Here is a 27,930-nt window from a genome sequence, read left to right as displayed (position 1 = left end):
ATCATTCCAAAGTCTAAGTCATCAGGCTCTGTGGCGCAATGGACAGCGCATTGGACTTCTAGGTTAGTTAGTAAGAGGCAATTCAAAGGTTGTGGGTTCGACTCCCACCAGAGTCGGATTTTAGTTGAATGGTAGTTTGAACATGAATCATTTTTAATGCTCGAACCTTTAGGTTGATGTTGTTTATGTTATCATTCCAAAGTCTAAGTCGTCAGGCTCTGTGGCGCAATGGACAGAGCATTGGACTTCTAGGTTTCTTAGTAAGAGGCAATTCAAAGGTTGTGGCTTCGACTCCCACCAGAGTCAGATTTTAGTTGAATGGTACTTTGAACATGAATCTTTTGCAACGCTCGAAGCTTTTGGTTGTTGATGTTTATGTTATCATTCCAAAGTCTGTGTCATCACTCTCTGTGGCGCAATGGACAGCGAATTGGCCTTCTAGGCTTGTTAGTAAGAGGCAATTCAAAGGTTGTGGGTTCAACTCCTGCCAGAGTCAAATTTTAGTTGAATAGTACTTTGAACATGAAACCTCAAGGCTCGAATCTTTAGGTTGTTGTTGTTTATGTTATCATTCCAAAGTTGAAGTCATCAGGCTCTGTGGCGCAATGGACAGATCGTTGGACTTCTAAGTTAGTTAATAAGAAGCAATTCAAAGGTTGTGGGTTAGACTCCCACCAGAGTCAGGTTTTAGTTGGATGGTACTTTGAACATGAATCATCTTTCATGCGCGAACCTTTAGGTTGTTGTTGTTTATATTATCATTCCAAAGTCTAAGTCATCAGGCTCTGTGGCGCAATGGACAGCGCATTGGACTTCTAGGTTAGTTAATAAGAAGCAATTCAAAGGTTGTGGGTTCGACTTCCACCAGAGTCAGGTTTTAGTTGAATGGTACTTTGAACATGAATCATCTTGAATGCTCGAATCTTTAGGTTGTTGTTTATATTATCATTCCAAAGTCTAAGTCATCAGGCTCTGTGGCGCTATGGACAACGCATTGGACTTCTAGGTTAGTTAATAAGAGGCAATTCAAAGGTTGTGGGTTCGACTCCCACCAGAGTCAGGTTTTAGTTGAATGGTACTTTGAACATGAATCATCTGTGAAGCTCGAATCTTTAGGTTGTTGTTGTTTATATTATCATTCCAAAGTCTAAGTCATCAGGCACTGTGGTGCAATGGACAATGCATTGGACTTCTAGGTTCATTAAAGAGAGGGAATTCGAGGGTTGTGGGTTCGACTCCCAACGGAGTCATGTTTTAGTTGAATGGTACCTTGAACATGAATCATCTGCGAAGCTCTAATCTTTAGGTTGTTGTTGTTTATATTATCATTCCAAAGTCTAAGTCATCAGGCTCTGTGGCGCAATGGACAGCGCATTGGACTTCTAGGTCAGTAAATACGAGGCAATTCAAAGGTTGTGGGTTCGACTCCCACCAGAGTCAGATTTTAGATGAGTGGTACTTTGAACATGAATCATCTGTCATGCTCGAATCTTTAGGATGTTGTTGTTTATGTTATCATTCCAAAGTCTAAGTCATCAGGCTCTGTGGCGCAATGGACAGCGCATTGGACTTCTAGGTCAGTAAATACGAGGCAATTCAAAGGTTGTGGGTTTGTCTCCCACCAGAGTCAGATTTTAAATGAGTGGTACTTTGAACATGAATCATCTGTAATGCTCGAATCTTTAGGTTGTTGTTGTTTATATTATCATTCCAAAGTCTAAGTCATCAGGCTCTGTGGCGCAATGGACAGCGCGTTGGACTTCTAAGTTAGTTAATAAGAAGCAATTCAAAGGTTGTGGGTTCGACTCCCACCAGAGTCAGGTTTTAGTTGAATGGTACTTTGAACATGAATCATTTTTAATGCTCGAACCTTTAGGTTGATGTTGTTTATGTTATCATTCCAAAGTCTAAGTCGTCAGGCTCTGTGGCGCAATGGACAGCGCATTGGACTTCTAGGTTTCTTAGTAAGAGGCAATTCAAAGGTTGTGGGTTCGACTCCCACCAGAGTCAGATTTTAGTTGAATGGTACTTTGAACATGAATCTTTTGAAACGCTCGAAGCTTTTGGTGGTTGATGTATATGTTATCATTCCAAAGTCTGTGTCATCACTCTCTGTGGCGCAATGGACAGCGAATTGGCCTTCTAGGCTTGTTAGTAAGAGGCAATTCAAAGGTTGTGGGTTCAACTCCCGCCAGAGTCAAGTTTTAGTTGAATAGTACTTTGAACATGAAACCTCAAGGCTCGAATCTTTAGGTTGTTGTTGTTTATGTTATCATTCCAAAGTTGAAGTCATCAGGCTCTGTGGCGCAATGGACAGCGCATTGGACTTCTAGGTCAGTAAATACGAGGCAATTAAAAGGTTGTGGGTTCGACTCCAACCGGAGTCATGTTTTAGTTGAATGGTACCTTGAACATGAATCATCTGCAAAGCTCGAATATTTAGGTTGTTGTTGTTTATGTTATCATTCCAAAGTCTAAGTCATCAGGCTCTGTGGCGCAATGGACAGCACATTGGACTTCTAGGTCAGTAAATACGAGGCAATTCAAAGGTTGTGGGTTTGACTCCCACCAGAGTCAGATTTTAGATGAGTGGTACTTTGAACATGAATCATTTGTAATGCTCGAATCTTTAGGTTGTTGTTGTTTATATTATCATTCCAAAGTCTAAGTCATCAGGCTCTGTGGCGCAATGGACAGCGCGTTGGACTTCTAAGTTAGTTAATAAGAAGCAATTCAAAGGTTGTGGGTTCGACTCCCACCAGAGTCAGGTTTTAGTTGAATGGTACTTTGAACATGAATCATCTTTCATGCGCGAACCTTTAGGTTGTTGTTGTTTATATTATCATTCCAAAGTCTAAGTCATCAGGCTCTGTGGCGCAATGGACAGAGCATTGGACTTCTAGGTCAGTAAATAAGAGGCAATTCAAAGGTTGTGGGTTCGACTCCCACCAAAGTCAGATTTTAGATGAGTGGTACTTTGAACATGAATCATCTTTAATGCTCGAATCTTTAGGTTGTTGTTGTTGATATTATCATTCCAAAGTCTAAGTCATCAGGCTCTGTGGCGCAATGGACAGCGCATTGGACTTCTAGGTTAGTTAATACGAGGCAATTCAAAGGTTGTGGGTTCAACTCCCACCAGAGTCAGATTTTAGTTGAATGGTACTTTGAACATGAATCATCTTTAATGCTCGAATCTTTAGGTTGTTGTTGTTTATATTATCATTCCAAAGTCTAAGTCATCAGGCTCTGTGGAGCAATGGACAGCGCATTGGACTTCTAGGTTAGTTAGTAAGAGGCAATTCAAAGGTTGTGGGTTTGACTCCCACCAGAGTCGGATTTTAGTTGAATGGTACTTTGAACATTAATCATTTTTAATGCTTGAACCTTTAGGTTGATGTTGTTTATGTTATCATTCCAAAGTCTAAGTCGTCAGGCTCTGTGGCGCACTGGACAGAGCATTGGACTTCTAGGTTTCTTAGTAAGAGGCAATTCAAAGGTTGTGGCTTCGACTCCCACCAGAGTCAGATTTTAGTTGAATGGTACTTTGAACATGAATCTTTTGCAACGCTCGAAGCTTTTGGTTGTTGATGTTTATGTTATCATTCCAAAGTCTGTGTCATCACTCTCTGTGGCGCAATGGACAGCGAATTGGCCTTCTAGGCTTGTTAGTAAGAGGCAATTCAAAGGTTGTGGGTTCAACTCCCGCCAGAGTCAAATTTTAGTTGAATAGTACTTTGAACATGAAACCTCAAGGCTCGAATCTTTAGGTTGTTGTTGTTTATGTTATCATTCCAAAGTTGAAGTCATCAGGCTCTGTGGCGCAATGGACAGAGCGTTGGACTTCTAAGTTAGTTAATAAGAAGCAATTCAAAGGTTGTGGGTTAGACTCCCACCAGAGTCAGGTTTTAGTTGAATGGTACTTTGAACATGAATCATCTTTCATGCGCGAACCTTTAGGTTGTTGTTGTTTATATTATCATTCCAAAGTTGAAGTCATCAGGCTCTGTGGCGCAATGGACAGAGCGTTGGTCTTCTAAGTTAGTTAATAAGAAGCAATTCAAAGGTTGTGGGTTCGACTTCCACCAGAGTCAGGTTTTAGTTGAATGGTACTTTGAACATGAATCATCTTCAATGCTCGAATCTTTAGGTTGTTGTTGTTTATATTATCATTCCAAAGTCTAAGTCATCAGGCTCTGTGGCGCAATGGACAGCGCATTGGACTTCTAGGTTAGTTAATAAGAGGCAATTCAAAGGTTGTGGGTTCGACTCCCACCAGAGTCAGGTTTTAGTTGAATGGTACTTTGAACATGAATCAACTGTGAAGCTCGAATCTTTAGGCTGTTTTTGTTTATATTATCATTCCAAAGTCTAAGTCAACAGGCACTGTGGCGCAATGGACAGCGCATTGGACTTCTAGGTCAGTAAATACGAGGCAATTCAAAGGTTGTGGGTTCGACTCCCACCAGAGTCAGGTTTTAGTTGAATGGTACTTTGAACATGAATCATCTTTAATGCTCGAATCTTTAGGTTGTTGTTGTTTATATTATCATTCCAAAGTCTAAGTCAACAGGCACTGTGGCGCAATGGACAATGCATTGGACTTCTAGGTTCATTAAAGAGAGGGAATTCAAGGGTTGTGGGTTCGACTCCCACCGGAGTCATGTTTTAGTTGAATGGTACCTTGAACATGAATCATCTGCCAAGCTCTAATCTTTAGGTTGTTGTTGTTTATATTATCATTCCAAAGTCTAAGTCATCAGGCTCTGTCGCGCAATGGACAGCGCGTTGGACATCTAAGTTAGTTAATAAGAGGAAATTCAAAGGTTGTGGGTTTGACTCCCACTAGAATCAGTATTTAGTTGTACTTTGAACATGTGGATGATGGACAGGCTCGAATCTTTAGTTTGTTGTTTTTTATGTTAACATTCTAACTTTTGAGTCATCAGGCTCTGTGGCGTAATGGACAGCGCATTGGACTTCTAGGTTAGTTAGTAAGAGGCAATTCCAAGGTTGTGGGTTCGACTCCCACCAGAGTCAGGTTTTAGTTGAATGGTACTTTGAACATGAATCATCTTTCATGCGCGAACCTTTAGGTTGTTGTTGTTTATATTATCATTCCAAAGTCTAAGGCATCAGGCTCTGTGGCGCAATGGACAGCGCATTGGACTTCTAGGTTACTGAATAAGAGGCAATTCAAAGGTTGTGGGTTCAACTCCCACCAGAGTCGGATTTTAATTGAATGGTACTTTGAACATGAATCATCTTTCATGCGCGAACCTTTAGGTTGTTCTTGTTTATATTATCATTCCAAAGTCTAAGGCATCAGGCTCTGTGGCGCAATGGACAGCGCATTGGACTTCTAGGTCAGTAAATACGAGGCAATTCAAAGGTTGTGGGTTCGACTCCCACCAGAGTCAGATTTTAGATGAGTGGTACTTTGAACATGAATCATCTGTAAAGCTCGAATCTTTAGGTTGTTGTTGTTTATATTATCATTCCAAAGTCCAAGTCATCAGGGTCTGTGGCGCAATGGACAGCTCGTTGGACTTCTAAGTTAGTTAATAAGAAGCAATTCAAAGGTTGTGGGTTCGACTCCCACCAGAGTCAGCTTTTAGTTGAATGGTACTTTGAACATGAATCGTCTTTAATGCTCGAATCTTTAGGTTGTTGTTGTTTATATTATCATTCCAAAGTGTAAGTCATCAGGCTCTGTGGCGCAATGGACAGCGCATTGGACTTCTAGGTTAGTTAATAAGAGGCAATTCAAAGGTTGTGGGTTCGACTCCCACCAGAGTCGGACTTTAATTGAATGGTACTTTGAACATGAATCATCTTTCATGCGCGAACCTTTAGGTTGTTGTTGTTTATATTATCATTCCAAAGTATAAGTCATCAGGCTCTGTGGCGCAATGGAAAGAGCATTGGACTTCTAGGTCAGTAAATACGAGGCAATTCAAAGGTTGTGGGTTCGACTCCCACCAGAGTCTGATTTTAGATGAGTGGTACTTTGAACATGAATCATCTTTAATGCTCGAATCCTTAGGTTTTGTTGTTTATATTATCATTCCAAAGTCTAAGTCATCAGGCTCTGTGGCGCAATGGACAGCGCATTGGACCTTCTAGGTCAGTAAATACGAGGCAATTCAGAGGTTGTGGGTTCGACTCCCACCAGAGTCAGATTTTAGATGAGTGGTACTTTGAACATGAATCATCTCTAACGCTCGAATCTTTAGGTTGTTGTTGTTTATATTATCATTCCAAAGTCTAAGTCATCAGGCACTGTGGTGCAATGGACAACGCATTGGCCTTCTAGGTTCATTAATGAGAGGGAATTCAAGGGTTGTGGGTTCGACTCCCACCGGAGTCATGTTTTAGTTGAATGGTACTTTGAACATGAATCATCTGTAATGCTCGAATCTTTAGGTTGTTGTTGTTTATATTATCATTCCAAAGTCTAAGTCATCAGGCTCTGTGGCGCAATGGACAGCGCGTTGGACTTCTAGGTTAGTGAATAAGAGGCAATTCAAAGGTTGTGGGTTTGACTCCCACCAGAGTCAGCCTTTAGTTGAATGGTACTTTGAACATGAATCATCTGCAATGTTGTGGTTGTGAGTTCGACTCCCACCAGAGTCAGATTTTAGATGAGTGGTACTTTGAACATGAATAATCTTTAATACTCGAATCTTTAGGTTGTTGTTGTTTATATTATCATTCCAAAGTCTAAGTCATCAGGCTCTGTGGCGCAATGCACAGCGCATTGGACTTCTAGGTTAGATAATAAGAGGCAATTCAAAGGTTGTGGGTTCGACTCCCACCAGAGTCGGATTTTAATTGAATGGTACTTTGAACATGAATCATTTTTAATGCTCGAACCTTTAGGTTGATGTTGTTTATGTTATCATTCCAAAGTCTAAGTCTTCAGGCTCTGTGGCGCAATGGACAGCGCATTGGACTTCTAGGTTTCTTAGTAAGAGGCAATTCAAAGGTTGTGGGTTCGACTCCCACCAGAGTCAGATTTTAGTTGAATGGTACTTTGAACATGAATCTTTTGAAACGCTCGAAGCTTTTGGTTGTTGATGTTTATGTTATCATTCCAAAGACTGTGTCATCACTCTCTGTGGCGCAATGGACAGCGAATTGGCCTTCTAGGCTTGTTAGTAAGAGGCAATTCAAAGGTTGTGGGTTCAACTCCCGCCAGAGTCAAGTTTTAGTTGAATAGTACTTTGAACATGAAACCTCAAGGCTCGAATCTTTAGGTTGTTGTTGTTTATGTTATCATTCCAAAGTTGAAGTCATCAGGCTCTGTGGCGCAATGGACAGCGCGTTGGACTTCTAAGTTAGTTAATAAGAAGCATTTCAAAGGTTGTGGGTTCGACTTCCACCAGAGTCAGGTTTTAGTTGAATGGTACTTTGAACATGAATCATCTTTAATGCTCGAATCTTTAGGTTGTTGTTGTTTATGTTATCATTCCAAAGTCTAAGTCATCAGGCTCTGTGGCGCAATGGACAGCGCATTGGACTTCTAGATCAGTAAATACGAGGCAATTCAAAGGTTGTGGGTTTGACTCCCACCAGAGTTAGATTTTAGATGAGTGGTACTTTGAACATGAATCATCTGTAATGCTCGAATCTTTAGGTTGTTGTTGTTGTTTATATTATCATTCCAAAGTCCAAGTCATCAGGGTCTGTGGCGCAATGGACAGCGCGTTGGACTTCTAAGTTAGTTAATAAGAAGTAATTCAAAGGTTGTGGGTTCGACTCCCACCAGAGTCAGGTTTTAGTTGAATGGTACTTTGAACATGAATCGTCTTTAATGCTCGAATCTTTAGGTTGTTGTTGTTTATATTATCATTCCAAAGTATAAGTCATCAGGCTCTGTGGCGCAATGGACAGCGCGTTGGACTTCTAAGTTAGTTAATAAGAAGTAAATCAAAGGTTGTGGGTTCGACTCCCACCAGAGTCAGGTTTTAGTTGAATGGTACTTTGAACATGAATCATCTTTCATGCGCGAACCTTTAGGTTGTTGTTGTTTATATTATCATTCCAAAGTCTAAGTCATCAGGCTCTGTGGCGCAATGGACAGAGCATTGGACTTCTAGGTCAGTAAATAAGAGGCAATTCAAAGGTTGTGGGTTCGACTCCCACCAAAGTCAGATTTTAGATGAGTGGTACTTTGAACATGAATCATCTTTAATGCTCGAATCTTTAGGTTGTTGTTGTTGATATTATCATTCCAAAGTCTAAGTCATCAGGCTCTGTGGCGCAATGGACAGCGCATTGGACTTCTAGGTTAGTTAATAAGAGGCAATTCAAAGGTTGTGGGTTCAACTCCCACCAGAGTCAGATTTTAGTTGAATGGTACTTTGAACATGAATCATCTTTAATGCTCGAATCTTTAGGTTGTTGTTGTTTATATTATCATTCCAAAGTCAAACTTATCAGGCTCTGTGGCGCAATGGACAGCGCATTGGACTTCTAGGTTAGTTAGTAAGAGGCAATTCAAAGGTTGTGGGTTCGACTCCCACCAGAGTCGGATTTTAGTTGAATGGTACTTTAAACATGAATCATTTTTAATGCTCGAACCTTTAGGTTGATGTTGTTTATGTTATCATTCCAAAGTCTAAGTCGTCAGGCTCTGTGGCGCAATGGACAGCGCATTGGACTTCTAGGTTTCTTAGTAAGAGGCAATTCAAAGGTTGTGGCTTCGACTCCCACCAGAGTCAGATTTTAGTTGAATGGTACTTTGAACATGAATCTTTTGCAACGCTCGAAGCTTTTGGTTGTTGATGTTTATGTTATCATTCCAAAGTCTGTGTCATCACTCTCTGTGGCGCAATGGACAGCGAATTGGCCTTCTAGGCTTGTTAGTAAGAGGCAATTCAAAGGTTGTGGGTTCAACTCCCGCCAGAGTCAAATTTTAGTTGAATAGTACTTTGAACATGAAACCTCAAGGCTCGAATCTTTAGGTTGTTGTTGTTTATGTTATCATTCCAAAGTTGAAGTCATCAGGCTCTGTGGCGCAATGGACAGCGCATTGGACTTCTAGGTTAGTTAATAAGAGGCAATTCAAAGGTTGTGGGTTCAACTCCCACCAGAGTCAGATTTTAGTTGAATGGTACTTTGAACATGAATCATCTTTAATGCTCGAATCTTTAGGTTGTTGTTGTTTATTTTATCATTCCAAAGTCTAAGTCATCAGGCTCTGTGGCGCAATGGACAGCGCATTGGACTTCTAGGTTAGTTAATAAGAGGCAATTCAAAGGTTGTGGGTTCAACTCCCACCAGAGTCAGATTTTAGTTGAATGGTACTTTGAACATGAATCATCTTTAATGCTCGAATCTTTAGGTTGTTGTTGTTTATTTTATCATTCCAAAGTCTAAGTCATCAGGCTCTGTGGCGCAATGGACAGCGCATTGGACTTCTAGGTTAGTTAATAAGAGGCAATTCAAAGGTTGTGGGTTCGACTCCCACCAGAGTCGGATTTTAATTGAATGGTACTTTGAACATGAATCATCTTTCATGCGCGAACCTTTAGGTTGTTGTTGTTTATATTATCATTCCAAAGTCTAAGTCATCAGGCTCTGTGGCGCAATGGACAGCGCGTTGGACTTCTAAGTTAGTTAATAAGAAGCAATTCAAAGGTTGTGGGTTCGACTCCCACCAGAGTCAGGTTTTAGTTGAATGGTACTTTGAACATGAATCATCTGCAATGCTTGAATCTTTAGGTTGTTGTTTATATTATCATTCCAAAGTCAATGTCATCAGGCTCTGTGGTGAAATGGACAGCGCATTGGGCTTCTAGGTCAGTAAATACAAGGCAATTCAAAGGTTGTGAGTTCGACTCCCACCAGAGTCAGTTTTTAGTTGAATGGTACTTTGAACGAATCATCTGTAGAGCTCGAATCTTTAGGTTGTTGTTGTTTATATTATCATTCCAAAGTCCAAAACATGAGGCTCTGTGGTGCAATGGACAGCGCATTGGACTTCTAGGTTCATGAATGAGAGGAAATTCAAAGGTTGTGGGTTCGACTCCCACCGGAGTCAGATTTTAGTTGAATAGTACTTAACATTAAACCTCAGCCTCTGTTTACAGTATTTTTTTTTCTATAAACATTACAAAAACTGAGCATTCAGGCTCTGTCGCACAATGGACAGTGCAGTGGGCTCTTGTTAGTAAATAAGAGGCAATTCCAAGGTTGTAGGTTCGACTCTCACTAGAGTCACATTTTAGTACTTTGAACATGTGTTGTATGCCAGGCTCGAATCTTTAGGTTGTTGTTTATATTATCATTCCAAAGTGTATGTCATCAGGCTCTGTGGCGCAATGGACAGCGCATTGGATTTCTAAGATGCTTACTAAGAGGCAATTCAAAGGTTGTGGGTTTGACTCCCACCAGTGTCAAAATTCATGGAACATTACTCTGAAAATGAATCTGTGCTTTCACTCTCTCTCCACTTAGAACCTTTCGGTTAGGAGGTGCAGTCCTCAAGAGGGTTCTCGAAGACAGGACTTTGGCACATCTAGTTTAGGTTGTGGTCTTTTATAGTTACATTCCAAGTCTCTGTCAGCAGGCTCTGTTGTACAATGGACAGCGCACCAACATTTTAAGTTGGTCGAGAAGCAACTGATTCTGGAACTGGCAGTTTCGATGAAGATAAAGACATGTCACATCCTAAAGTACATCAGCTTCTGTGAATATTTTCTATTTCAAACAAGATGTTTCACGTGGTTCATTTTGCCAACTCCACCAGGCCTATAAAATCTGATCAGGAACCAGCTGGAAAACTGCTCAACTCCCGTCCTAAAGGAATTAAACGTCGCAGAGATAAGTTATGCAGAGAGCTGAAGAACCAGTTTTCTGTCATCGTCTCTGGTCAGTGCGGGGAGTCCCACAGGCCGTCATAAATTATAGAAGACCATACCCCCGAGTAGAGTCCAACTGACCAAAATATGTTGGATTTTAAGTTTGAAAATAACCTATAGCTTATTAACTCATTTGCTCCCAATAACGTGTAAATACGTATTTTTTTTATGTTTAAAGTGTCCCAAAGATGTATTTATACGTTTTTTTTGTTTTTTTTCATGCTAGAGCATACAGAAAGCTTTGATGCAGCCTCTCAACTGCAAATAACGGTTGCAGAAATGGTAGTTATTACACAAACGGCCAGCAGGTGGCAGCAGAGCAAAGGAGATCAAACAGGGCCATGTTGAGAAAAAACTCAATTACTTACAATTTTGAATAGATTTGTGAAAACTGATGAAACTTAGCTCTCTTCTAATGCTAATTGCTGCACAGATAGAAACATACTTTTTTTTTTTCCTGATGAAAGAAGAGACTTTAATCTTTCTTTTGATCGGTTCCATGCTTTTGTAGCATCCATCCATCCATCCATTTTCTTGACCGCTTATTCCTCACAAGGGTCGCGGGGGGTGCTGGCGCCTATCTCAGCTGGCTCTGGGCAGAAGGCGGGGGACACCCTGGACTGGTTGCCAGCCAATCGCAGGGCACACAGAGACGAACAACCATCCATACGCACAAGCACACCTAGGGACAATTCAGAGCGCCCAATTAACCTGCCATGCATGTCTTTGGAATGTGGGAGTCGACCGGAGTACCCGGAGAAGACCCACGCGGGCACGGGGAGAACATGCAAACTCCACCCAGGAAGGTCCGAGCCTGGACTCGAACCGGAGACCTCAGAACTGGGAAGCCGACGTGCTAACCACTCGACTACCGTGCCGCCCGCTTTTGTAGCAATTGAACACAATATTCTGCGGGTCTTGCAAAATCAGTCAAAATTCAGTAAAACAGCCGGGAGCGAACGGGATTGCGAAATGTGAAAATGGCGGCGAGTGAATGAGTTAATAGGATCAAAGATACCACTCACCTGAATTAAAACAATGACAAAAATGTGTAGTTTTCGTGTTGCACCAGTTTTTGGGTGAAGAGGATAAATCAAGTGTACAGAAACGATCGCAAGACCGCCTCAGGATGGAGTGGCCTCAGGTTGGAAAGCATGAAAGCATTTTCTCACTGGTATGTATAAAATGCTAGGTGGGGTTTGTTTTTCAGTCATTTAGCGAAACAGAATGACTGGCCTGCTAGCTAACATCACTTTACAGTGTGCTATCCATTTCAGCAACTAAAGAGGACATCTGTGCCCTTAGCCAGTCCTTCAATGAACCTTCAAGAACAGGTTGCGAGTCGGCTCATCAAGCAGCGAACGATCGGGAAGGCTCCTGGCCCGGATGGTCTCCGGTCTTCACTCGGGTTTCAATAGCTCTGGAGCTAAATGCAGTCCCAGCCCTGCTTCAAATGTGCCATCTTTATCCCAGTCACAAAGAAACTGGATTACTACAGTCACAGGTTTCCTGCAACCAAAACTGCTTGGCAATCCACAATCTCGTCAAATTAAGCTTCCTTCAATCCCACCAACCAGTCTTGGTATCTTTCAGTGATACCTGCCACCAGGCTGTGGACTATAAAACAACGAAGTAGACTTTTAAATAATGGGAAGGAGTTCAAAGTGTGAGTTGGAGTCTGACAGGTGTCTCTTTTTAACAAAAAACAAAAACACTTTTTCCACACTTAACCACTTTTTGGCTTATGGACCACAGAGATAAAAAGTCCAGGTTGAGAAAGTCAAAAACATGCCGCAGTTTTTGCGGCTTTAGCCACGGACGTTTCTCCTCAGGTAAAAGACCTCTCTGTGAGAAGCACCTGTGGCGAAAGCTACATTGTGGCATGAAATGTACTTTCTGGACCTGGATTTGATACCTCTGCAGGCTCTGAGGTTAGAGGTACAATGGGCAAAAAAAAAAAAAATTTGGGGACTGAAAGGGGAATTTGGCTCAGGTGTAATAACTAGAGCTGCAGGCTCTGTGGCACAATGGGTCGTGTGTTAGACCTCTCGAAACACTCCAGTAATGCAACGGTGGGTTGAAGTCCCACCAGAGTCGCTCTTTTATACGTCAGTTTTGAAACGAGCAACAATTACCGTCCGGTTTGTCTTGAATTGAAGTTGTGGGGCACTAAAACACTTTGGGATTGATCTCAAGTGTGCGAGCACTCGCTTGGCATTTAACTCATTCACTCGCCGCCATTTTGACATTTCGCAGTCCCGTTCGCTCCCGGCTGTTTTACTGGATTTTGAATGATTTTGCAAGGCCCACAGAATATTGTGTTCTATTGCTATAAAAACATGGAACCTATCAAAAGAAATATTCAAGTCTCTTCTTTCATCAGGAAAAAAAAAGTATGTTTCTATCTGTTTCCGTTTTGCAGCAATTAGCATTAGAAGAGAGCTAAGTTTCATCAGTTTTCGCAAATCGATTCAAAATTGTAAGTTATTTAGCTTTTTTTCTACATGGCCCTGGTTGATCTCCTTTGCTCTGCCGCCACCTGCTGGCCGTTTGTGTAATAACTACCATTTCTGCAACCGTTCTTTGCAGTTGAGAGGCTGCATCAAAGCCTTCTGTATGCTCTAGCATAAAAAAAACGTATTTATACGTTATTGGGAGTAAATGAGTTAACAGGCAGTGAATTTGGTGCCTGCGTTCTCCCTCTGAGCTTTTCTTCAATACATTTTTTTTTTGTTTTTTTTTTTGCGATGCTGTCACTTTTGGACTCTTTGTACCGTTTGTGCACGCGTGGGTGTGCGCGCGCGTTACCTCGGACAGCTTCTGGCACATGTTGTCCTCCCAGCCGTCTTCAGGAGGCATTTCAGGAAAAAACACCCAGTCGGCTCCACATGCCAGAGCGCTGACCAATGCCAAGTATCTACACACAGTTAAAAATAATGCTGTTATTTAAAAAAAATAAATAAATAAACGGTCATTTTAGAGATATAATTTTAATACTGATATACGGTGATATATATTTTTTTTTTTCCATTTAATTTTCATACCTTTAGAATAATGTAATTTTGGCCCAAGTCTAGTAAAGTATAAACAATACATTAAAAAAAAAAAGTTTATTCCATCATGTGTAAGTGGATTTTTTTTTTTTTTTTTTTTTCCAATCAGATTTCAAGCAGTTTGCGTTGCCACGGCAACGTCATCGGCCCCAGCGGGCGCACGCACGCACGTACCCGCAGTGGCGACCCATCACCTCCAGCACGAAGGTCCTCTGGTGGCTAAAAACGGAAGAGGAGAAAAGTCAAAAGGCAAGCGACATTAAAAAAAAAAAAAAAAAAATGGCGGCGCGTTTGTGGGCGGACCTCTGCGCGGTGGTCATGATGGCGTCCACCACCTCGATGATGCGGTGCAGCGCCGAGTCGGTCCCGATGGTCATGTCGGTGCCGCAGAAGTCGTTGTCGATGGAGCCCACCATGCCCACGATGTGCAGGGCCGAGTTGCTGCGCGCCGCCTCCTCGCTGATGGCGCCTGCCGCCGCAACACGGCACACTTAGTCGGGAGAGCCGTGCCCGCATTCTCCATATGGTCGTAGCCATAGGACACTCAGAACTAAGAGGATTTTTATTTTTTTTTGTAGTGTTTTTTTTTTTTTAACTTAGTTTACAGTGTGAAAGACACCAGTTTATTTAATGGAAGACAGTTGGGCAGATGCCCACATTCTCCACAAGGTTGTTCTTGTTCCTTCAGTGACAGGACACAATGTGCAATGAAAATTTCTGGCCACTGTTTTGTTTTGTTGTTGTTGTTTTTTTACCACTGAGTTGACTGTGTAAAAGAAAATAGATCATTTAATGGAAGATAGAAAGATGGATGCCCACATTCTCCCTAAGGATGTTCATGTCCTACAGGACACTCTGAGCAATGCAGACCTCCCTCCCCACTGTAATGCTTCTTTTTTTTTAAACACTTATTTTACTGTATGAAAGATACGTTTCCTTAATGGAAGATAGGGGGATGGATGCCCACATTCTCCAGATGGATGAGCTGAAGTTTGACACTGAGGTCGTCCACTTGTTTCGCTGTGTAAAAGCCACTCACTGAAATTGTTCCTGCATTCCCTGTCACGTAACATGTATTTCGCATGGGTGAGGTAATGGGATCAATGCCCACATTCTCCAAATGGCTGCACGTGATACAGAGCCTTTTTTTTTTTTTGCATTGCAGTCCCTTTTAACTTTTTGGAGAGAACTTGCTTAGCATAGTCAACAAGTGTAGTTGTTCCAATGAAGATTTGTATGCAAGTAGTGGGACCGACGCCCAGATTCTCCAGATGGCTGTTCTTCCCAGACTGACACATAAAATTTCTTTCCAATTCCCTTTTTTTGTGGTATTGTTGCCACTGTGGGCTTGATGCCCGCATTCTCCAGCTGGATGTTCTCAGTGTGCCATATGTCACTCTGAGGTTTTCTTCTGGTCATTCTTGTTGCATTGCTGTCATTTTTTTCAAGCTTTTTGAGTGCTCACTTAGCATGCAAGGATGGATACCCACATTCTCCAGATGGTTGCGCTTCAGTTTGGCACTGAGGTCGTCCACTTGTTTCGCTGTGTAAAAGCCACTCACTGAAATTGTTCCTGCATTCCCTGTCACTTAACACATGCACTTTGCATGGGTGAGGTCATGGGATCAATGCCCACATTCTCCAAATGGCTGCTTTTGTCAGACTGACACATGATACAGACAGTTCTTTTTTTTTAATTGTATTGCAGTCATCTTTTAACTTTTTGAGATTGCTTGCTGAGCATAGTCAACAGGTGTATGCAAGTAGTGAGACCGACGCCCAGATTCTCCAGATGGCTGTTCTTCCCAGACTGACACATCAAAATTCTTTCCAGTCCCTTTTTTTGTGGTATTGTGGTCACAGTTTAACTTTTCTGTAGAAAGCTTGCCTTGCAAGCAGCAGTAAAATGGATGCCCACATTCTCCAGGTGGTCGTTCGTGTCCTCCATTTTCAGGCAATTTTTAAGTTTTCTCCAAATGTGAAAGGCTGGTCGTGGTTCCAATGCCCCTATTCTCCACATGGTTGTCTTGGAGTGATTTTCATTTACTTTTGAACATCTCTCTAAGTGTGAAAAGTAGCATGACAACAAGGGTAATTAGCTCAAGTGATAGAGTGCTTCCGTACAAGAAGTAGTGGGATTGATGCCCGCATTCTCCAGCTGGATGTTCTCAGTCTGACATATGTCACTGAGAGGGTTTCTTCTAGTCATTCTTGTTGCATTGCTATCATTTTTTTGTTTCGCTTTTTTGGGTGCTCACTCGGCATGCAAGGATGGATGCCCACATTCTCCAGATGGATGTTCTCAGTCTGACATATGGCACTGAGAGGTTTTCTTCAAAGTCATTCTTGTTGCATTGCAGTCATTTATTTTTTTTGTTTAGCTTTTTTGAGTTGCTCACTCGGCATGCAAGGATGGATGCCCACATTCTCCAGATGGATGTTCTCAGTCTGACATATGTCACTGAGAGGTTTTCTTCGAAGTCATTCTTGTTGCATTGCTGTCATTTTTTTGTTTCGCTTTTTTGGGTGCTCACTCGGCATGCAAGGATGGATGCCCACATTCTCCAGATGGATGTTCTCAGTCTGACATATGGCACCGAGAGGTTTTCTTCGAAGTCATTCTTGTTGCATTGCTGTCATTTTTTTTTTTTGTTTAGCTTTTTTGAGTTGCTCACTCGGCATGCAAGAATTGATGCCCACATTCTCCAGATGGATGTTCTCAGTGTAACATATGTCACTGAGAGGGTTTCTTCTAGTCATTCTTGTTGCATTGCTATCATTTCTTTTTTTTGTTTAGCTTTTTTGAGTGCTCACTCAGCATGCAAGGATGGATGCCCACATTCTCCAGATGGATGTTCTCAGTCTGACATATGTCACTGAGAGGTTTTCTTTGAAGTCATTCTTGTTGCATTGCTGTCATTTTTTTTTTTTTGTTTAGCTTTTTTGAGTGCTCACTCAGCATGCAAGGATGGATGCCCACATTCTCCAGATGGATGTTCTCAGTCTGACATATGTCACTGAGAGGTTTTCTTTGAAGTCATTCTTGTTGCATTGCTGTCATTTTTTTTTTTTTTTTAGCTTTTTTGAGTTGCTCACTCGGCATGCAAGAATTGATGCCCACATTCTCCAGATGGATGTTCTCAGTGTAACATATGTCACTTAGAGGGTTTCTTCTAGTCATTCTTGTTGCATTGCTATCATTTCTTTTTTTTGTTTAGCTTTTTTGAGTGCTCACTCAGCATGCAAGGATGGATGCCCACATTCTCCAGATGGATGTTCTCAGTCTGACATATGTCACTGAGAGGTTTTCTTTGAAGTCATTCTTGTTGCATTGCTGTCATTTTTTTTTTTTGTTTAGCTTTTTTGAGTTGCTCACTCGGCATGCAAGAATTGATGCCCACATTCTCCAGATGGATGTTCTCAGTGTAACATATGTCACTGAGAGGGTTTCTTCTAGTCATTCTTGTTGCATTGCTATCATTTCTTTTTTTTGTTTAGCTTTTTTGAGTGCTCACTCAGCATGCAAGGATGGATGCCCACATTCTCCAGATGGATGTTCTCAGTCTGACATATGTCACTGAGAGGTTTTCTTCGAAGTCATTCTTGTTGCATTGCTGTCATTTTTTTGTTTCGCTTTTTTGGGTGCTCCCTCGGCATGCAAGGATGGATGCCCACATTCTCCAGATGGATGTTCTCAGTCTGACATATGTCACTGAGAGGTTTTCTTCGAAGTCATTCTTGTTGCATTGCTGTCATTTTTTTTTCTTTAGCTTTTTTGAGTGCTCACTCGGCATGCAAGGACGGATGCCCGCATTCTCCAAGTGGCTGCCGACGAAGGCCTCGCTCACCTTTCTGCAGGAGCTCATCCAGGAGTCCGCTCCACTCCTCCCGGAAGAGATTGGCCCCGGTGAGGCTTCCGTCTCCGCCGATGACGCAGAGGTTGGCGATGCTCTTCTGCACCAGGTTGAGCGCCGCCTGCAGGCGGCCCTCGCGCGTGCGGAAGGCTTTGCAGCGGGCGCTGCCGATCACAGTGCCGCCCTGCGGGGGGGGGGGGGTCAAGGTTCAAGAGGGCGTATACGTTGCACATTGCATTTTGTTGCGCTCACCACTTGCAACATGCTGGAGACGCTTTCCCACGACGCCTCCTTGATGTTGTCGCCGCCATCCACCATGCCCTGGTAGCCCTGTGGGACAAACACTGTTTTTAGTGACACGTTTTTCATATGCATATATACATATATTTTTTTTTAAACATTTTATTTACCGGTATACTTTTTTTTTTTTTTTTACTTTGTCGTCGTGTTTTTTCTCTGCTACCTTTTTTTTTTTTTTTTTACTTTGTCGTCTTGTTTTTTCTCTGCTACTTTTTTTTTTTTTTTTTTTTTACTTTGTCGTCGTGTTTTTTCTCTGCTACTTTTTTTTTTTTTTTTTAATTTCAAACTCCCAATGTTTTTACTTTCTTTGCATTTGTCCTCTAAAATAATAATATTTTATGCTGTGACAATTTTTACAGTATTTTTTTTTTTTACACCATCATATTGGCCTATTTATTTAACACATTTTTAAAATTGCTTCAACTGTCACATTTTTACATCTTCTCAATTTGAACATTTTTTTACTGTCACATCCATTGTACGTGCATTGTTTGTTTGTTTTTTAACATTTCTTTGCATTTGTTTAGTTTTTTTTTACATTGTCTTAACTTTCATTGTCTTTACTTTTATTCTCTGCCACATTTTTTAAAACTGATATTTCATTGTCACATTGTTTTTAATTTATTGTTTTCTTATTTCTTATTTTTTGGGGTCATATTTCCTGTTTTTACAAAATGTCACATTTCAATGTCATTTTTTCATTTATTTATTTATCTGTTTGTTTGTTTGCTTGTTTGTTTATTTTTCATCATTATGTACTGTTTACTATTACTATTTACACATTGTCACTGTCCAATTTTTAATGTTTTTTAATGTTACATTTAAAAAAAAAATCCTCATTTTTTCTTTCATTTTTTTTCAGCGTCGTAGTTTAACATTTTTACTGTCACATTTTTTAAATATATGTATTTTTGCAGTCACATTTGTTTGACATTTTTTCAGTGATGTTGTTTTTAATTTCTTTACATTTTTCTGGGATTTTGCTACTATATATATATTTATTTGTTTATTTATTTTCCAACGTCACACATCTTGACATTTTCCCATTTTCATTCACTGTCGTATATTTGAAATTATTTTTTTTTCTCATTGTGTCATATTTGCCTTTCATTTTGTCCATGGAAATTTTTTTTTTATGTTTTGATAATTTTGTCCATATTTAATAGGAACAATGACAGCCAGACTCTGTGGCGCAACGGCAGCGCGTCTGACTCCAGATCAGAAGGTTGCGTGTTCAAATCATGTCAGGGTCACCAAAGACACTTCGTCAACAATTTCCTTTTAATTTTGCTTTTTTAAAGTCATTTGATAGCAACGTGGCTTGTAGCCTCAGACGACGCGTGTTGAATGAGGTCAGAATGCGATTCGTCTTCCTGGATATTCTTCATGTTCATCAGCCATGAAAAGCGAACCTCCTTGGCGGAGGTAATAATGTTGAACGGAAGCGCTGATGTTGTCCGGTCCACAAAATCAAATGACTCCATTGACTCAACAGGGAACGCGAACGTACTTCAAATGTTTCTTGGGGTAAAAAAAAAAAAAAAGAAAGAAACGCTGAACGACCGCCAAAGTGAAAAGCGGAAGAGGATTTCGTGAGAGGATAAAACGGAGTCAGCGAGGATCACGACTTTCATCCAATTAGCAATTCAACGGACGCTCAAAGCAGGACGCCTCCTCAAACTTAACCACTTCACTCAAGTGACTTTTTTTTTTTTAAACTTTTTACACAATGTCTTGATTTGACTGTTTGATTTTTAAATGTTGTCATATTTAAAAAAATAAATAAATATATATATATATATAAAAAAATTTTTTTTTTTAAGTGTAAACCAACACTAAAATATGTGCTTTAAACAATTTCAGGTATTTGTTTTTATTTTTCAGTTTTTTTTTTATTAACAATTATTTTCACTTATTCACAATATAACTTTTCTCACATGTATCTTTCTTTCATTTGTCATGTTGCTCACATTTTAACAATGCCACTCTTCACGTTTTTAACATTCCCGACTTTTTCAAGTTTGTGGAATGTCACATTTCAGATTTTTTTTATGGTTTCACATTTGACCAATGACATCTTTTTTTTTCATGTTTTAATTGATTCACAATGTTGCGTTACACATTTATTAACGCCACTGTCATTTCTTCACTTTTTCCACTTTTTAAGAATGTCACATTTGCATTTATTCATGTTTAACAATGTCATTTTTTTCATATTTTTAGCAATGCAACTTTTTCCATGTTTTGTTTAATGTCGCATTTTACTTTTTTTTTTACATTCCAAGAATGTTATCATTTCATTTTTTACTTTTTTTTCCACTTTATAAGAATGTCACTTTTGTTTTTTTGCCACTTTTTTCCCACCTTGTTCACATTTTTAACAAAGTCGCTTTATTAATTTTTGTTAATATTTTTTTTCCACTTGTTTTTTTTTTTCCAGTGTGTCATTTTACAACTTTATTTAACCATTTTCAACATTTTAGCAGTATAATATTTCTCTTACCTATTGTCATTTTTTTCCCGTGTGGCATTTTTGATTTTTTTCTCTCTTTTTTTTACTATTACTTTTTAAACGTCACGTTTTTTTCTGCATTTTTTTTTATCTTTCTCGCAATTTCCATTTTCATTGCTGACTTCTTAACCCTAACTAGTCAACTACCGTCACATTTTTATTACTATTTTCATGTTCCAAACACATTCGTCGTTTGTTTTTTTGTGTCACCGCACACGTTTGAAGAAATCTTTGTAACGTTGACATTTTTTTCCCCTCCACTTTTCATATGTTATCACTTGTTGCTTTAACATCTACACACCTCATGTATAAAGTAGACTTTGGCTCCCACGTAAATCCCCATGCGGACCACCGCTCGGACCGCCGCGTTCATCCCTAAAAAAAACAAAAAAAAAACAAAAAACAAACAATAGCATATTTTTTTTCTTTTTCAGAATGATTCAAAATTATACGAATAAAAACAAAATAACGTGGCATGAAATCCCCCATTGGATGCTAACCAATGAACCTTCCATCTCTAAAAGTGGATGAACAGGTGACATGTATTTATCATCGTGACGTATGACGTATTGCAATTCCCTGTTGTGCGGCGTCCGTTCATTTCCTGCATTTGACCGGCGGGCCAGCCGACTTGCTTCTCCTCACGTAGGCGCTGCGTCGCTTTTCCAGGTCGCCCGTCAAGCGCTCACGCGGCAGCCACGAGCAAACAAATCCCCGCTTTTGCCTTTCGAACGTAAAAAGCGAAGCTCCGCCTAAGATAGGCACGCTCGCTCTTATTGTGAAAGTCACTAAACGGAAGTGGTCGTATTTGACGTTTGGTAGCGTGACGGTCACGACTCATCCTGCGCGCTTGTGCGACACGAATTGTGACAAGCTACAGAAAATTAAAAAAAAAAGAAAATAAGCTACATTGCTTTGCCTTTTTTGGTTACTTCTTTGTGCGCAAGTGCAAATCGATATCATCAAGGACAGACGGATGGATTTTTATTATTATTATTTTAAATAGAAATAGCACTTGTTGATGTCGACACATACACAAACTCCTCCAAATTGTGTGCTTGTGCGCGCTAACGTTGCTGTTGCATAACCTCCCAATAAAACTCAATTAAAAATGCTCCTCCATGGGAACACTTCTATGTATTGGAAGTAAAAACAATCATATGAATTATTAATAATAATAAATGTACTCGGTCTGGAGCTTTTTTTTTTCTTTTTCTTTTGGTGCAGTCTAACGTCCATCATTAAATTAACTTGCCGCCGCGGAAGACATGATTCCATTATCGGACACGTCCTCATTTATGTGGACGAATTCTCGGTTACCAAGGCAACACAAATTTCCTATCAAGGGAAAACTGTCTTGCTTTCACGTTAGCGAGTACATAATGACGAAACCAAGTGAGTAGTGATGCTTGTCAAAAAAAAAAGGCGGAACATCTTAAATAAGAGAATGGAATTCTGTTTTTCCCAATATATTATTGATAATATTAGTCCCCGTTCAACATCGGCGCCGTCCGATAATGGAACCCGCCGATTGTTACCTTGGGCATCTCCGCCGCTGGTGAGCACTGCGACGGCCTTCCCGGCGCCGGACAAGTTCTCGAAGAGCTTCCGGGTGTCTTGTCGCTTGGGGGCCGACATTGTCTCGGCTTCACTTGTGTCTTCTCCTCTTCCTCTTCCTCTTCACGGTGTCCTCCTGCGTCTTGTGCCTTGTGGACGGTGAGCGCCGGGCCGGCTCGGATGGAGCCAGCGAGCGAGCGGGACAGACTGCAGTGGGTGACGCCCCCCTTTTCGCAAAGCTCTCACTTTCGTCGAGATGGCTCACCGGGACTGCGCGAGAACAAGTGGAGAGTAGCGAGGGGACCGCGTCGAAGTGGAAGTCACACTTGTAGAGCGAGCAGTCATGAAGGGGGTTTAAAAATGTCTCATTATTTTTTTTTAATGTTCGCGCGAGAGTCGCGTTGACAGAGAAGAGGAAACGTCAGAGTGGGACTTCGTTACCCTTTGGCGTCTGCCGTACTGCCGGGGAGGCTGGTCAAACTTCCGCCTGGCCAATCACGTCAGGGCTTACCTGTGAGTGACAGTTGCGATAGCCAATTGACGTCAAGATCTTTTGTGTATGCTAACGCTGCATTCGAGGATAGTTAGAAGTCGGAAATGTCCGAAATGTTTGTTTCCCAGTTCCGACCTGAAAGCGTTCGAGGCGAAAGTAAACAACCAAAATGGCGGATAAACTGCTTTTTATTTCGGTTCTCAAAACTCATTTTGACCTCCAGCAAACTTACCTTCTCGCAATTTTGCTTCATTTATTGTTTTTATCTTATTTCATAATCATTCCAAACAGTTCAGTAGTTCACCATATAATTTCATGTGGCATACTGTCACGTACGTCGTGTTACCGTGAAATTATGTTGAACATTTATGAATGAAGAAAGTTATCTAGTTTTATACTCGAGTAAATTGTGTTTTTCCATTTACTGTCTGTGTTTCCAAAGGGGTCGCCGTTGTAGAGTGACGTCACTTGTAGTCCGTCGGTGATGTCGGGGTCCTTTTTTTTCCTGACTTAAAAAAATAAAAAAAAAGTGTAATGAGGGGGCGTGCCTGTACTCACTTCCTGGTTTGAACTCGGAAACTTCCGACTTCCGACCATCCTCGAATGCACCGCTTGAATGTTGTAATAAATGACAACAACAACAAAAAAGTTACTTTTTTTGTTTGTCACTTTTATAAAGTGTGCTTAGTTTAGAGCTTCTGATTTTGTTGTAATGTTTTTAGGAGACTGTAAGTGCACATTAGGAACGGGCGAGTATCAATGCGAGATATCGGAAAATGAGCCGATTTTTAAGTAACTTATTATTATTATTATTATCATCATTATAAGTAAATTATTTCAATGTATCAGTACTTAGTCTTAATGACTGCTCAAAAGTTGAGTGCAGTACTCGTACTGGTATCGGTGTGAAGAAAGTGTTCTCGAACATTCCACACTTTTCTTGTGTGGCAAATGTGGACGAGCGATTGCGCAATGGCAGCTGTGTGACGTTAAGCACGAAGCAGCAGCGAGCACAAAAGACAAGCGGCCATGTCCCAATCGCGCGTTCATGACGGACACAATAAGAAAATGGCGGTCACGTGACGTCGACCCCGGAAGGCAGTCGCGAGCGTGTCGTATCTCTTCACTCGGGGCAGGCAAGCGTTTGGACACGTCTTATTTTTGGACCGGAAGCTCACGCAGAGGTCACGCGTGAGTACCACGACGCATTCACGTGTCTCCGTGACAAAAAAAAAAATAAGTCAAGTCCTTACAAACATTCACACGCGCTTTAGTACATACGCACAGGAAATGCTTCAGGCAATTGAAAATAAAAGTTAACTACAACATACAAGACCATTTTTTTTTTTAGCACATTTAGAAACAGAAGTTCAGTTACGGGTGAGAAAATTTAGATTTCAGATTGTTCCTGAAGGCAACACCAGTTTTGATGAGACTGAAGAATCAAACATTCATTTCGTACTGACTGATAGATGGACGTATGGTGAAAAGTTCGATTTCAGACTGTCCCTGAAAGCAACAGTAATTATGATTCAATAAGTTCATAAACACTTTATTAAAAAAAAAAAAATGGCTGAAGGGATGCAGAAATCTTTGATTTCTGACTGTTCCTGAAGGCAACACGAGACGCCAACGCTGATTAACGCGATTAATATGTGGTGAAAACTCAGTTTTCCGACTGTCACTGAAGGTAGCAGTTTATAGTGATGAAAAAAAAAATAGAGGTGTCTTTGAGAAAATGATGATTCCCGACTGTCCCTGAAGGCAACACCAATTTGGATTACATGCGACTCAAGAAACGGCTCCACGGATACAGAAATTTCTTTTTTTCTGATGGTCATCGAAGGCAACACTGACTTGATTGGATGATAGCTACTGCAGAAGATGGATTGATGACATCACTTACAATTGGCTGATTGATAGAGGGATGTTTGATGAAATTATTATTATTATTATTATTATTATTATTATTATTATTATTATTATTATTATTATTATTATTATTATAGTGAAGAAAAACAAAAAATAGAGATGACTGGAGAAAAAGCAGATTTCTGACTGTCCCCGAAGGCAACAACAGAATTTAAAGACAGCATGGCTGGGTAAAGGCTGATTTCAGATTTTCCCTGAAGGCAACTTGATCGGATATCAAATCATCATTCGAGAAATTGCCTTTTTTTTTTTATTTCTTGAAAAAATCACACCTTTCAAATGAATATATTTCATGCAATCACAACATAATTCAAGATTAAATTTCAAGCTGAAGTGCATGGATTTTTTTTTTCAACATTTAAAAAAAAAAAAAATTTTAAACTGACTAAACCGCATTTGAACCACATCCAATGAAACGTGACATCAAACATAACGAAATAATAAAACATAATAGACAAAAATGAATGACACAAAGACGCATGGCGTGTGAATAAAAATAAATTTATTTACAGTGTCACCAATCATAAATACAAGCAGCGACAAAACGAAAGCGCCGTTCGACGTCCGCGACGTTTTGCACAAAAGTTTTTGCTTGATTCGACTTTCTCACAATAGAAAGTATTCATTCATATAATTAGGATTCATATCAGCTTGAAACTTTTGGACAGCCCACTAAATAAATGTCTTTCTTGTCGCACAAACCAAAAAAAAAAAAAAAGAAAGAAGAAAGAACATTTTACATTCTAATCTTAAAAAAAAAAAAAAAAAATGAAAACATAATCTAAATATTCCATCTTGGATTTGACATTCATGATTTCAAATTGGATCTACTGAGCAGTCAAAACATCCATAAAATGTCTCATACAACAAAATACATTTCAGTGAACTTCTAAGGCATTTTTTTTTCGTGACAAATGTGCACACGCGGACAAATCGTCGCGTCTGTGGAATATGCGCTAGATATTAATATCGATATCTTTGACTACGTCAGCCACCGAGAGGCCGAAACGTGACATTCATAACATGTGAATGGCTCCCCCCCCCCCAGTCGTGTCTTTGGACTTTTAACACCAAAAAAAAAACAAAAAAAACAATGAAAGCGGATTGTCCAACATTGACCAGGAATCAATCGTTCATTTTCAGTGTCTTCATTCAAGTTTATGCAAATCAGAATAATAATAATAATAAAAAGACTCAACTATATAACGTTCCAATTTCCGGTTTTGCACAAAACACTTCCAAGCTAAATTGAGCCATTGAGAACAAAAAGCGGGCTAATTCCCGTTTTTTGTTTTATTTTTTTTTCCCCGATGAAAACTGGTCCTAAATCGAGGTTGACTGTCAATTATGACACGTCAGCATGTCACAGCACGATTGAGCTCAACCAGTTTTGGTTTTTTCTTTTATTTTGTTAACCTCCATGTTACATATGGAGGACCAAAACTGCCAAAATTAAAAATAAATACATAAATAAATAAATGAATAAAAGTGAACATAAAAACAGATTAAAAAAATATATATATAATTAAAATTATATATATATATATATATATATATATATATATATATATATATATATATATATATATATATATATATATATATATATATATATATATATATATATATATATATATATATAAATACATTAAAATAAAAATACAAAAATATAAAATGCGATTCAAAAATGTACATGTACAAATGTAATTTTTACTTATTCATGGATATATATATTTTGTTGTTCTTATTTCCATTTATAATAATTTCTTAAAAACGTTTTTTTTTTTCTCTTTTATTTGGGTTAACCTCCATGTTACGTATGGAGGACCAAAACTGCCAAAATTAAAAATAAATACATAAATAAATACATGAATATAAGTGAACATAAAACCAGATATAAAAATATAATTACAAATTTAAATAATATACATGGAAATAAAATAAAAATATATATATATATATATCCATAAATAAATGAAAGTAAAATTACAAAAATATAAAATGACATTCAAAAATGTAAATTTATTTTTGTATTTATTTTGACTTTATTTATTTATACTTTTTGTTGTTCTTATTTGCATTTATATATTTTTTTAATTACATTTTTGAATCATATTTTGTATATCCATTTTTATTTTTACTTTTATTTATTTATTCATTTATTTTTAATGTTGACAGCTTTGGTCCTCCATAGTTACTGGTTGGGTTCCAACCTATGAAATTCAAAACTTGAAAGTATTCCAAAATATGGGAATTAACCTACTTTAGTTCTCTGTGGCCCAATTGCGTGCTAGCTCACTAGCTAACTAACTAACTCACTAGCTAGCTAGCTAGCTAGCTAAAATGCTTTTCATAAAAAGCTTTCATGTGTCATTTTAATGTGCTTTTCATCTCTTTCATCAGCAGCCTTTGGATGAAAAACGCTAATTCAGTCGACGCTAACGTTAGCATCTAAGACGGTTAAGGCTGACGACACGTTAGCTTCATATTTGGTGTCAAAATGATAAAAAAGAAAATCAAGAAAACGTGTGCCGTTAAAAAAATAAAAAATCTGGCCATTTTGTTTGCTCCAAGGTATAAGGGCCCCATTCGTTAGGGCCCCATGAACATTAGGGCCCCACCATGAGTCAATCAACACGCTTTTACATCCTCGGCACCAAGATGGCGCCAAAATGATACTTACAAAAAAACAGCCATAAGTGAGATTTTAGTCAAAAGAAAATAAATACAAATGGACAAAAATGCAGGAGGAAAACTTCAGTGTTTGGATTGTAGTATAATTGATTTTTTTTTATTATTATTAAATCTTTTTTTTAAATTTGGTTGTTTCATTACAGGACCACAAATATTAGCGAGGTTTAGACAAAAGCACAAATAATGAAAATACAACAAATGATTGATGCTCCATTTAACTGCCATAAAAATTATCATTATTATTATTTTTTTAAAAAGGAAAGTTGAAATTTAGTGACAGTCTGTTTAAAAAAAAAAAAAAAAAAAAATGGGGGAAAAAAAACACATGTGTACCGGTACTCTGTTTTGTTTTTGTTTTTGTTTTTAAATAACGTGGGATAGGTTAAAAAACTATTTCGGTTTGCATTTTTTATTTATTTTTATTTTTTTAAATAGATCTCCACCTGGAAAAAAAACAAAACAACAACAACTGAATAACAGGGGATTGTGTCTAAAAAAATATATATATATCAAATATATTTGACATTCGATTGTATATTTTGTGTAATCATTTGTGTATGATTTAATCATCATAAGTTTAATTTTTAATTTTCTGCACCCTTTAGTTGCTTTTTTTTTTGTTAATTCAGTAACGCAATTCCGTGCTTTCCCACTCGGAATGTTGCGC

The 27,930-nt window shown here is 39.3% G+C and overlaps 2 protein-coding genes, 1 long non-coding RNA gene and 34 other non-coding genes across 44 annotated transcripts in view; 35 read left to right on the top strand and 2 right to left on the bottom strand.

The window, feature by feature from the left end:
* LOC144007807 (uncharacterized) overlaps positions 1–14,732 on the top strand; it is a 53,941-nt gene extending 39,209 nt beyond the window's left edge. Inside the window, exon 3 of the long non-coding RNA XR_013280378.1 lies at positions 14,031–14,732. This is a non-coding gene — a long non-coding RNA (uncharacterized LOC144007807). The remainder of the gene's footprint in view (positions 1–14,030) is intronic.
* Positions 1–22,655, bottom strand: part of pfkpb (phosphofructokinase, platelet b) — a 59,653-nt gene extending 36,998 nt beyond the window's left edge. For 2 of the 4 annotated variants that reach the window (XM_077505983.1, XM_077505993.1), the window contains exons 1-7: positions 22,126–22,655; positions 20,889–20,962; positions 18,028–18,105; positions 17,770–17,959; positions 14,225–14,390; positions 14,096–14,140; positions 13,677–13,785 (exon numbers count right to left, since the gene is read on the bottom strand). In XM_077505983.1, coding sequence (XP_077362109.1) covers positions 13,677–13,785; positions 14,096–14,140; positions 14,225–14,390; positions 17,770–17,959; positions 18,028–18,105; positions 20,889–20,962; positions 22,126–22,225 — 762 coding nt within the window. In that variant the 5' untranslated portion in view covers positions 22,226–22,655. Of the gene's footprint in view, positions 1–13,676; positions 13,786–14,095; positions 14,141–14,224; positions 14,391–17,769; positions 17,960–18,027; positions 18,106–20,888; positions 20,963–21,087; positions 21,254–22,125 lie in introns of those variants that run through there. The other 2 variants (XM_077505992.1, XM_077505989.1) reach the window with 2 other exon arrangements.
* Positions 25–116, top strand: trnar-ucu (transfer RNA arginine (anticodon UCU)). Its single transcript is given in 2 exon segments — positions 25–61; positions 81–116. It is a non-coding gene; the product is annotated as a tRNA-Arg (tRNA).
* On the top strand, positions 782–873 carry trnar-ucu (transfer RNA arginine (anticodon UCU)). Its single transcript is given in 2 exon segments — positions 782–818; positions 838–873. It is a non-coding gene; the product is annotated as a tRNA-Arg (tRNA).
* trnar-ucu (transfer RNA arginine (anticodon UCU)) lies at positions 969–1,060 on the top strand. Its single transcript is given in 2 exon segments — positions 969–1,005; positions 1,025–1,060. It is a non-coding gene; the product is annotated as a tRNA-Arg (tRNA).
* Positions 1,349–1,440, top strand: trnar-ucu (transfer RNA arginine (anticodon UCU)). The gene is given in 2 exon segments: positions 1,349–1,385; positions 1,405–1,440. It is a non-coding gene; the product is annotated as a tRNA-Arg (tRNA).
* trnar-ucu (transfer RNA arginine (anticodon UCU)) lies at positions 1,539–1,630 on the top strand. Its single transcript is given in 2 exon segments — positions 1,539–1,575; positions 1,595–1,630. It is a non-coding gene; the product is annotated as a tRNA-Arg (tRNA).
* trnar-ucu (transfer RNA arginine (anticodon UCU)) lies at positions 1,729–1,820 on the top strand. Its single transcript is given in 2 exon segments — positions 1,729–1,765; positions 1,785–1,820. It is a non-coding gene; the product is annotated as a tRNA-Arg (tRNA).
* Positions 1,919–2,010, top strand: trnar-ucu (transfer RNA arginine (anticodon UCU)). Its single transcript is given in 2 exon segments — positions 1,919–1,955; positions 1,975–2,010. It is a non-coding gene; the product is annotated as a tRNA-Arg (tRNA).
* trnar-ucu (transfer RNA arginine (anticodon UCU)) lies at positions 2,486–2,577 on the top strand. Its single transcript is given in 2 exon segments — positions 2,486–2,522; positions 2,542–2,577. It is a non-coding gene; the product is annotated as a tRNA-Arg (tRNA).
* On the top strand, positions 2,676–2,767 carry trnar-ucu (transfer RNA arginine (anticodon UCU)). Its single transcript is given in 2 exon segments — positions 2,676–2,712; positions 2,732–2,767. It is a non-coding gene; the product is annotated as a tRNA-Arg (tRNA).
* trnar-ucu (transfer RNA arginine (anticodon UCU)) lies at positions 3,056–3,147 on the top strand. The gene is given in 2 exon segments: positions 3,056–3,092; positions 3,112–3,147. It is a non-coding gene; the product is annotated as a tRNA-Arg (tRNA).
* On the top strand, positions 4,193–4,284 carry trnar-ucu (transfer RNA arginine (anticodon UCU)). The gene is given in 2 exon segments: positions 4,193–4,229; positions 4,249–4,284. It is a non-coding gene; the product is annotated as a tRNA-Arg (tRNA).
* On the top strand, positions 4,383–4,474 carry trnar-ucu (transfer RNA arginine (anticodon UCU)). The gene is given in 2 exon segments: positions 4,383–4,419; positions 4,439–4,474. It is a non-coding gene; the product is annotated as a tRNA-Arg (tRNA).
* On the top strand, positions 4,949–5,040 carry trnar-ucu (transfer RNA arginine (anticodon UCU)). Its single transcript has 2 exons — positions 4,949–4,985; positions 5,006–5,040. It is a non-coding gene; the product is annotated as a tRNA-Arg (tRNA).
* On the top strand, positions 5,139–5,230 carry trnar-ucu (transfer RNA arginine (anticodon UCU)). The gene is given in 2 exon segments: positions 5,139–5,175; positions 5,195–5,230. It is a non-coding gene; the product is annotated as a tRNA-Arg (tRNA).
* Positions 5,329–5,420, top strand: trnar-ucu (transfer RNA arginine (anticodon UCU)). The gene is given in 2 exon segments: positions 5,329–5,365; positions 5,385–5,420. It is a non-coding gene; the product is annotated as a tRNA-Arg (tRNA).
* Positions 5,709–5,800, top strand: trnar-ucu (transfer RNA arginine (anticodon UCU)). Its single transcript is given in 2 exon segments — positions 5,709–5,745; positions 5,765–5,800. It is a non-coding gene; the product is annotated as a tRNA-Arg (tRNA).
* On the top strand, positions 5,899–5,990 carry trnar-ucu (transfer RNA arginine (anticodon UCU)). The gene is given in 2 exon segments: positions 5,899–5,935; positions 5,955–5,990. It is a non-coding gene; the product is annotated as a tRNA-Arg (tRNA).
* trnae-uuc (transfer RNA glutamic acid (anticodon UUC)) lies at positions 6,088–6,180 on the top strand. The gene is made up of 2 exons: positions 6,088–6,124; positions 6,145–6,180. It is a non-coding gene; the product is annotated as a tRNA-Glu (tRNA).
* trnar-ucu (transfer RNA arginine (anticodon UCU)) lies at positions 6,469–6,560 on the top strand. The gene is given in 2 exon segments: positions 6,469–6,505; positions 6,525–6,560. It is a non-coding gene; the product is annotated as a tRNA-Arg (tRNA).
* Positions 6,735–6,826, top strand: trnar-ucu (transfer RNA arginine (anticodon UCU)). Its single transcript is given in 2 exon segments — positions 6,735–6,771; positions 6,791–6,826. It is a non-coding gene; the product is annotated as a tRNA-Arg (tRNA).
* Positions 6,925–7,016, top strand: trnar-ucu (transfer RNA arginine (anticodon UCU)). Its single transcript is given in 2 exon segments — positions 6,925–6,961; positions 6,981–7,016. It is a non-coding gene; the product is annotated as a tRNA-Arg (tRNA).
* On the top strand, positions 7,302–7,393 carry trnar-ucu (transfer RNA arginine (anticodon UCU)). Its single transcript is given in 2 exon segments — positions 7,302–7,338; positions 7,358–7,393. It is a non-coding gene; the product is annotated as a tRNA-Arg (tRNA).
* On the top strand, positions 7,492–7,583 carry trnar-ucu (transfer RNA arginine (anticodon UCU)). The gene is given in 2 exon segments: positions 7,492–7,528; positions 7,548–7,583. It is a non-coding gene; the product is annotated as a tRNA-Arg (tRNA).
* On the top strand, positions 7,685–7,776 carry trnar-ucu (transfer RNA arginine (anticodon UCU)). Its single transcript is given in 2 exon segments — positions 7,685–7,721; positions 7,741–7,776. It is a non-coding gene; the product is annotated as a tRNA-Arg (tRNA).
* Positions 7,875–7,966, top strand: trnar-ucu (transfer RNA arginine (anticodon UCU)). The gene is made up of 2 exons: positions 7,875–7,911; positions 7,932–7,966. It is a non-coding gene; the product is annotated as a tRNA-Arg (tRNA).
* On the top strand, positions 8,255–8,346 carry trnar-ucu (transfer RNA arginine (anticodon UCU)). The gene is given in 2 exon segments: positions 8,255–8,291; positions 8,311–8,346. It is a non-coding gene; the product is annotated as a tRNA-Arg (tRNA).
* Positions 8,445–8,536, top strand: trnar-ucu (transfer RNA arginine (anticodon UCU)). The gene is given in 2 exon segments: positions 8,445–8,481; positions 8,501–8,536. It is a non-coding gene; the product is annotated as a tRNA-Arg (tRNA).
* On the top strand, positions 8,635–8,726 carry trnar-ucu (transfer RNA arginine (anticodon UCU)). The gene is given in 2 exon segments: positions 8,635–8,671; positions 8,691–8,726. It is a non-coding gene; the product is annotated as a tRNA-Arg (tRNA).
* On the top strand, positions 9,012–9,103 carry trnar-ucu (transfer RNA arginine (anticodon UCU)). The gene is given in 2 exon segments: positions 9,012–9,048; positions 9,068–9,103. It is a non-coding gene; the product is annotated as a tRNA-Arg (tRNA).
* trnar-ucu (transfer RNA arginine (anticodon UCU)) lies at positions 9,202–9,293 on the top strand. Its single transcript is given in 2 exon segments — positions 9,202–9,238; positions 9,258–9,293. It is a non-coding gene; the product is annotated as a tRNA-Arg (tRNA).
* Positions 9,392–9,483, top strand: trnar-ucu (transfer RNA arginine (anticodon UCU)). The gene is given in 2 exon segments: positions 9,392–9,428; positions 9,448–9,483. It is a non-coding gene; the product is annotated as a tRNA-Arg (tRNA).
* Positions 9,582–9,673, top strand: trnar-ucu (transfer RNA arginine (anticodon UCU)). Its single transcript is given in 2 exon segments — positions 9,582–9,618; positions 9,638–9,673. It is a non-coding gene; the product is annotated as a tRNA-Arg (tRNA).
* On the top strand, positions 9,957–10,048 carry trnar-ucu (transfer RNA arginine (anticodon UCU)). Its single transcript is given in 2 exon segments — positions 9,957–9,993; positions 10,013–10,048. It is a non-coding gene; the product is annotated as a tRNA-Arg (tRNA).
* On the top strand, positions 19,257–19,328 carry trnaw-cca (transfer RNA tryptophan (anticodon CCA)). The gene has a single exon. It is a non-coding gene; the product is annotated as a tRNA-Trp (tRNA).
* A 3,538-nt stretch (positions 22,656–26,193) lies between the features above and the next one.
* Positions 26,194–27,930, bottom strand: part of LOC144013515 (nuclear receptor coactivator 2-like) — a 54,069-nt gene continuing 52,332 nt past the window's right edge. For all 5 annotated transcript variants that reach the window (XM_077512505.1, XM_077512513.1, XM_077512495.1 and 2 more), the window contains one exon: positions 26,194–27,930. This exon is cut by the window's right edge and continues 675 nt beyond it. The gene's annotated coding sequence lies outside the window, so the exon portion shown is untranslated.

This window comes from Festucalex cinctus, chromosome 1 (genome assembly GCF_051991245.1).
Source record: "Festucalex cinctus isolate MCC-2025b chromosome 1, RoL_Fcin_1.0, whole genome shotgun sequence".
Taxonomy (NCBI): domain Eukaryota; kingdom Metazoa; phylum Chordata; class Actinopteri; order Syngnathiformes; family Syngnathidae; genus Festucalex; species Festucalex cinctus.
Note: the sequence above shows the minus strand (reverse complement) of the source record. Positions and strands in the feature narration are given on the sequence as shown.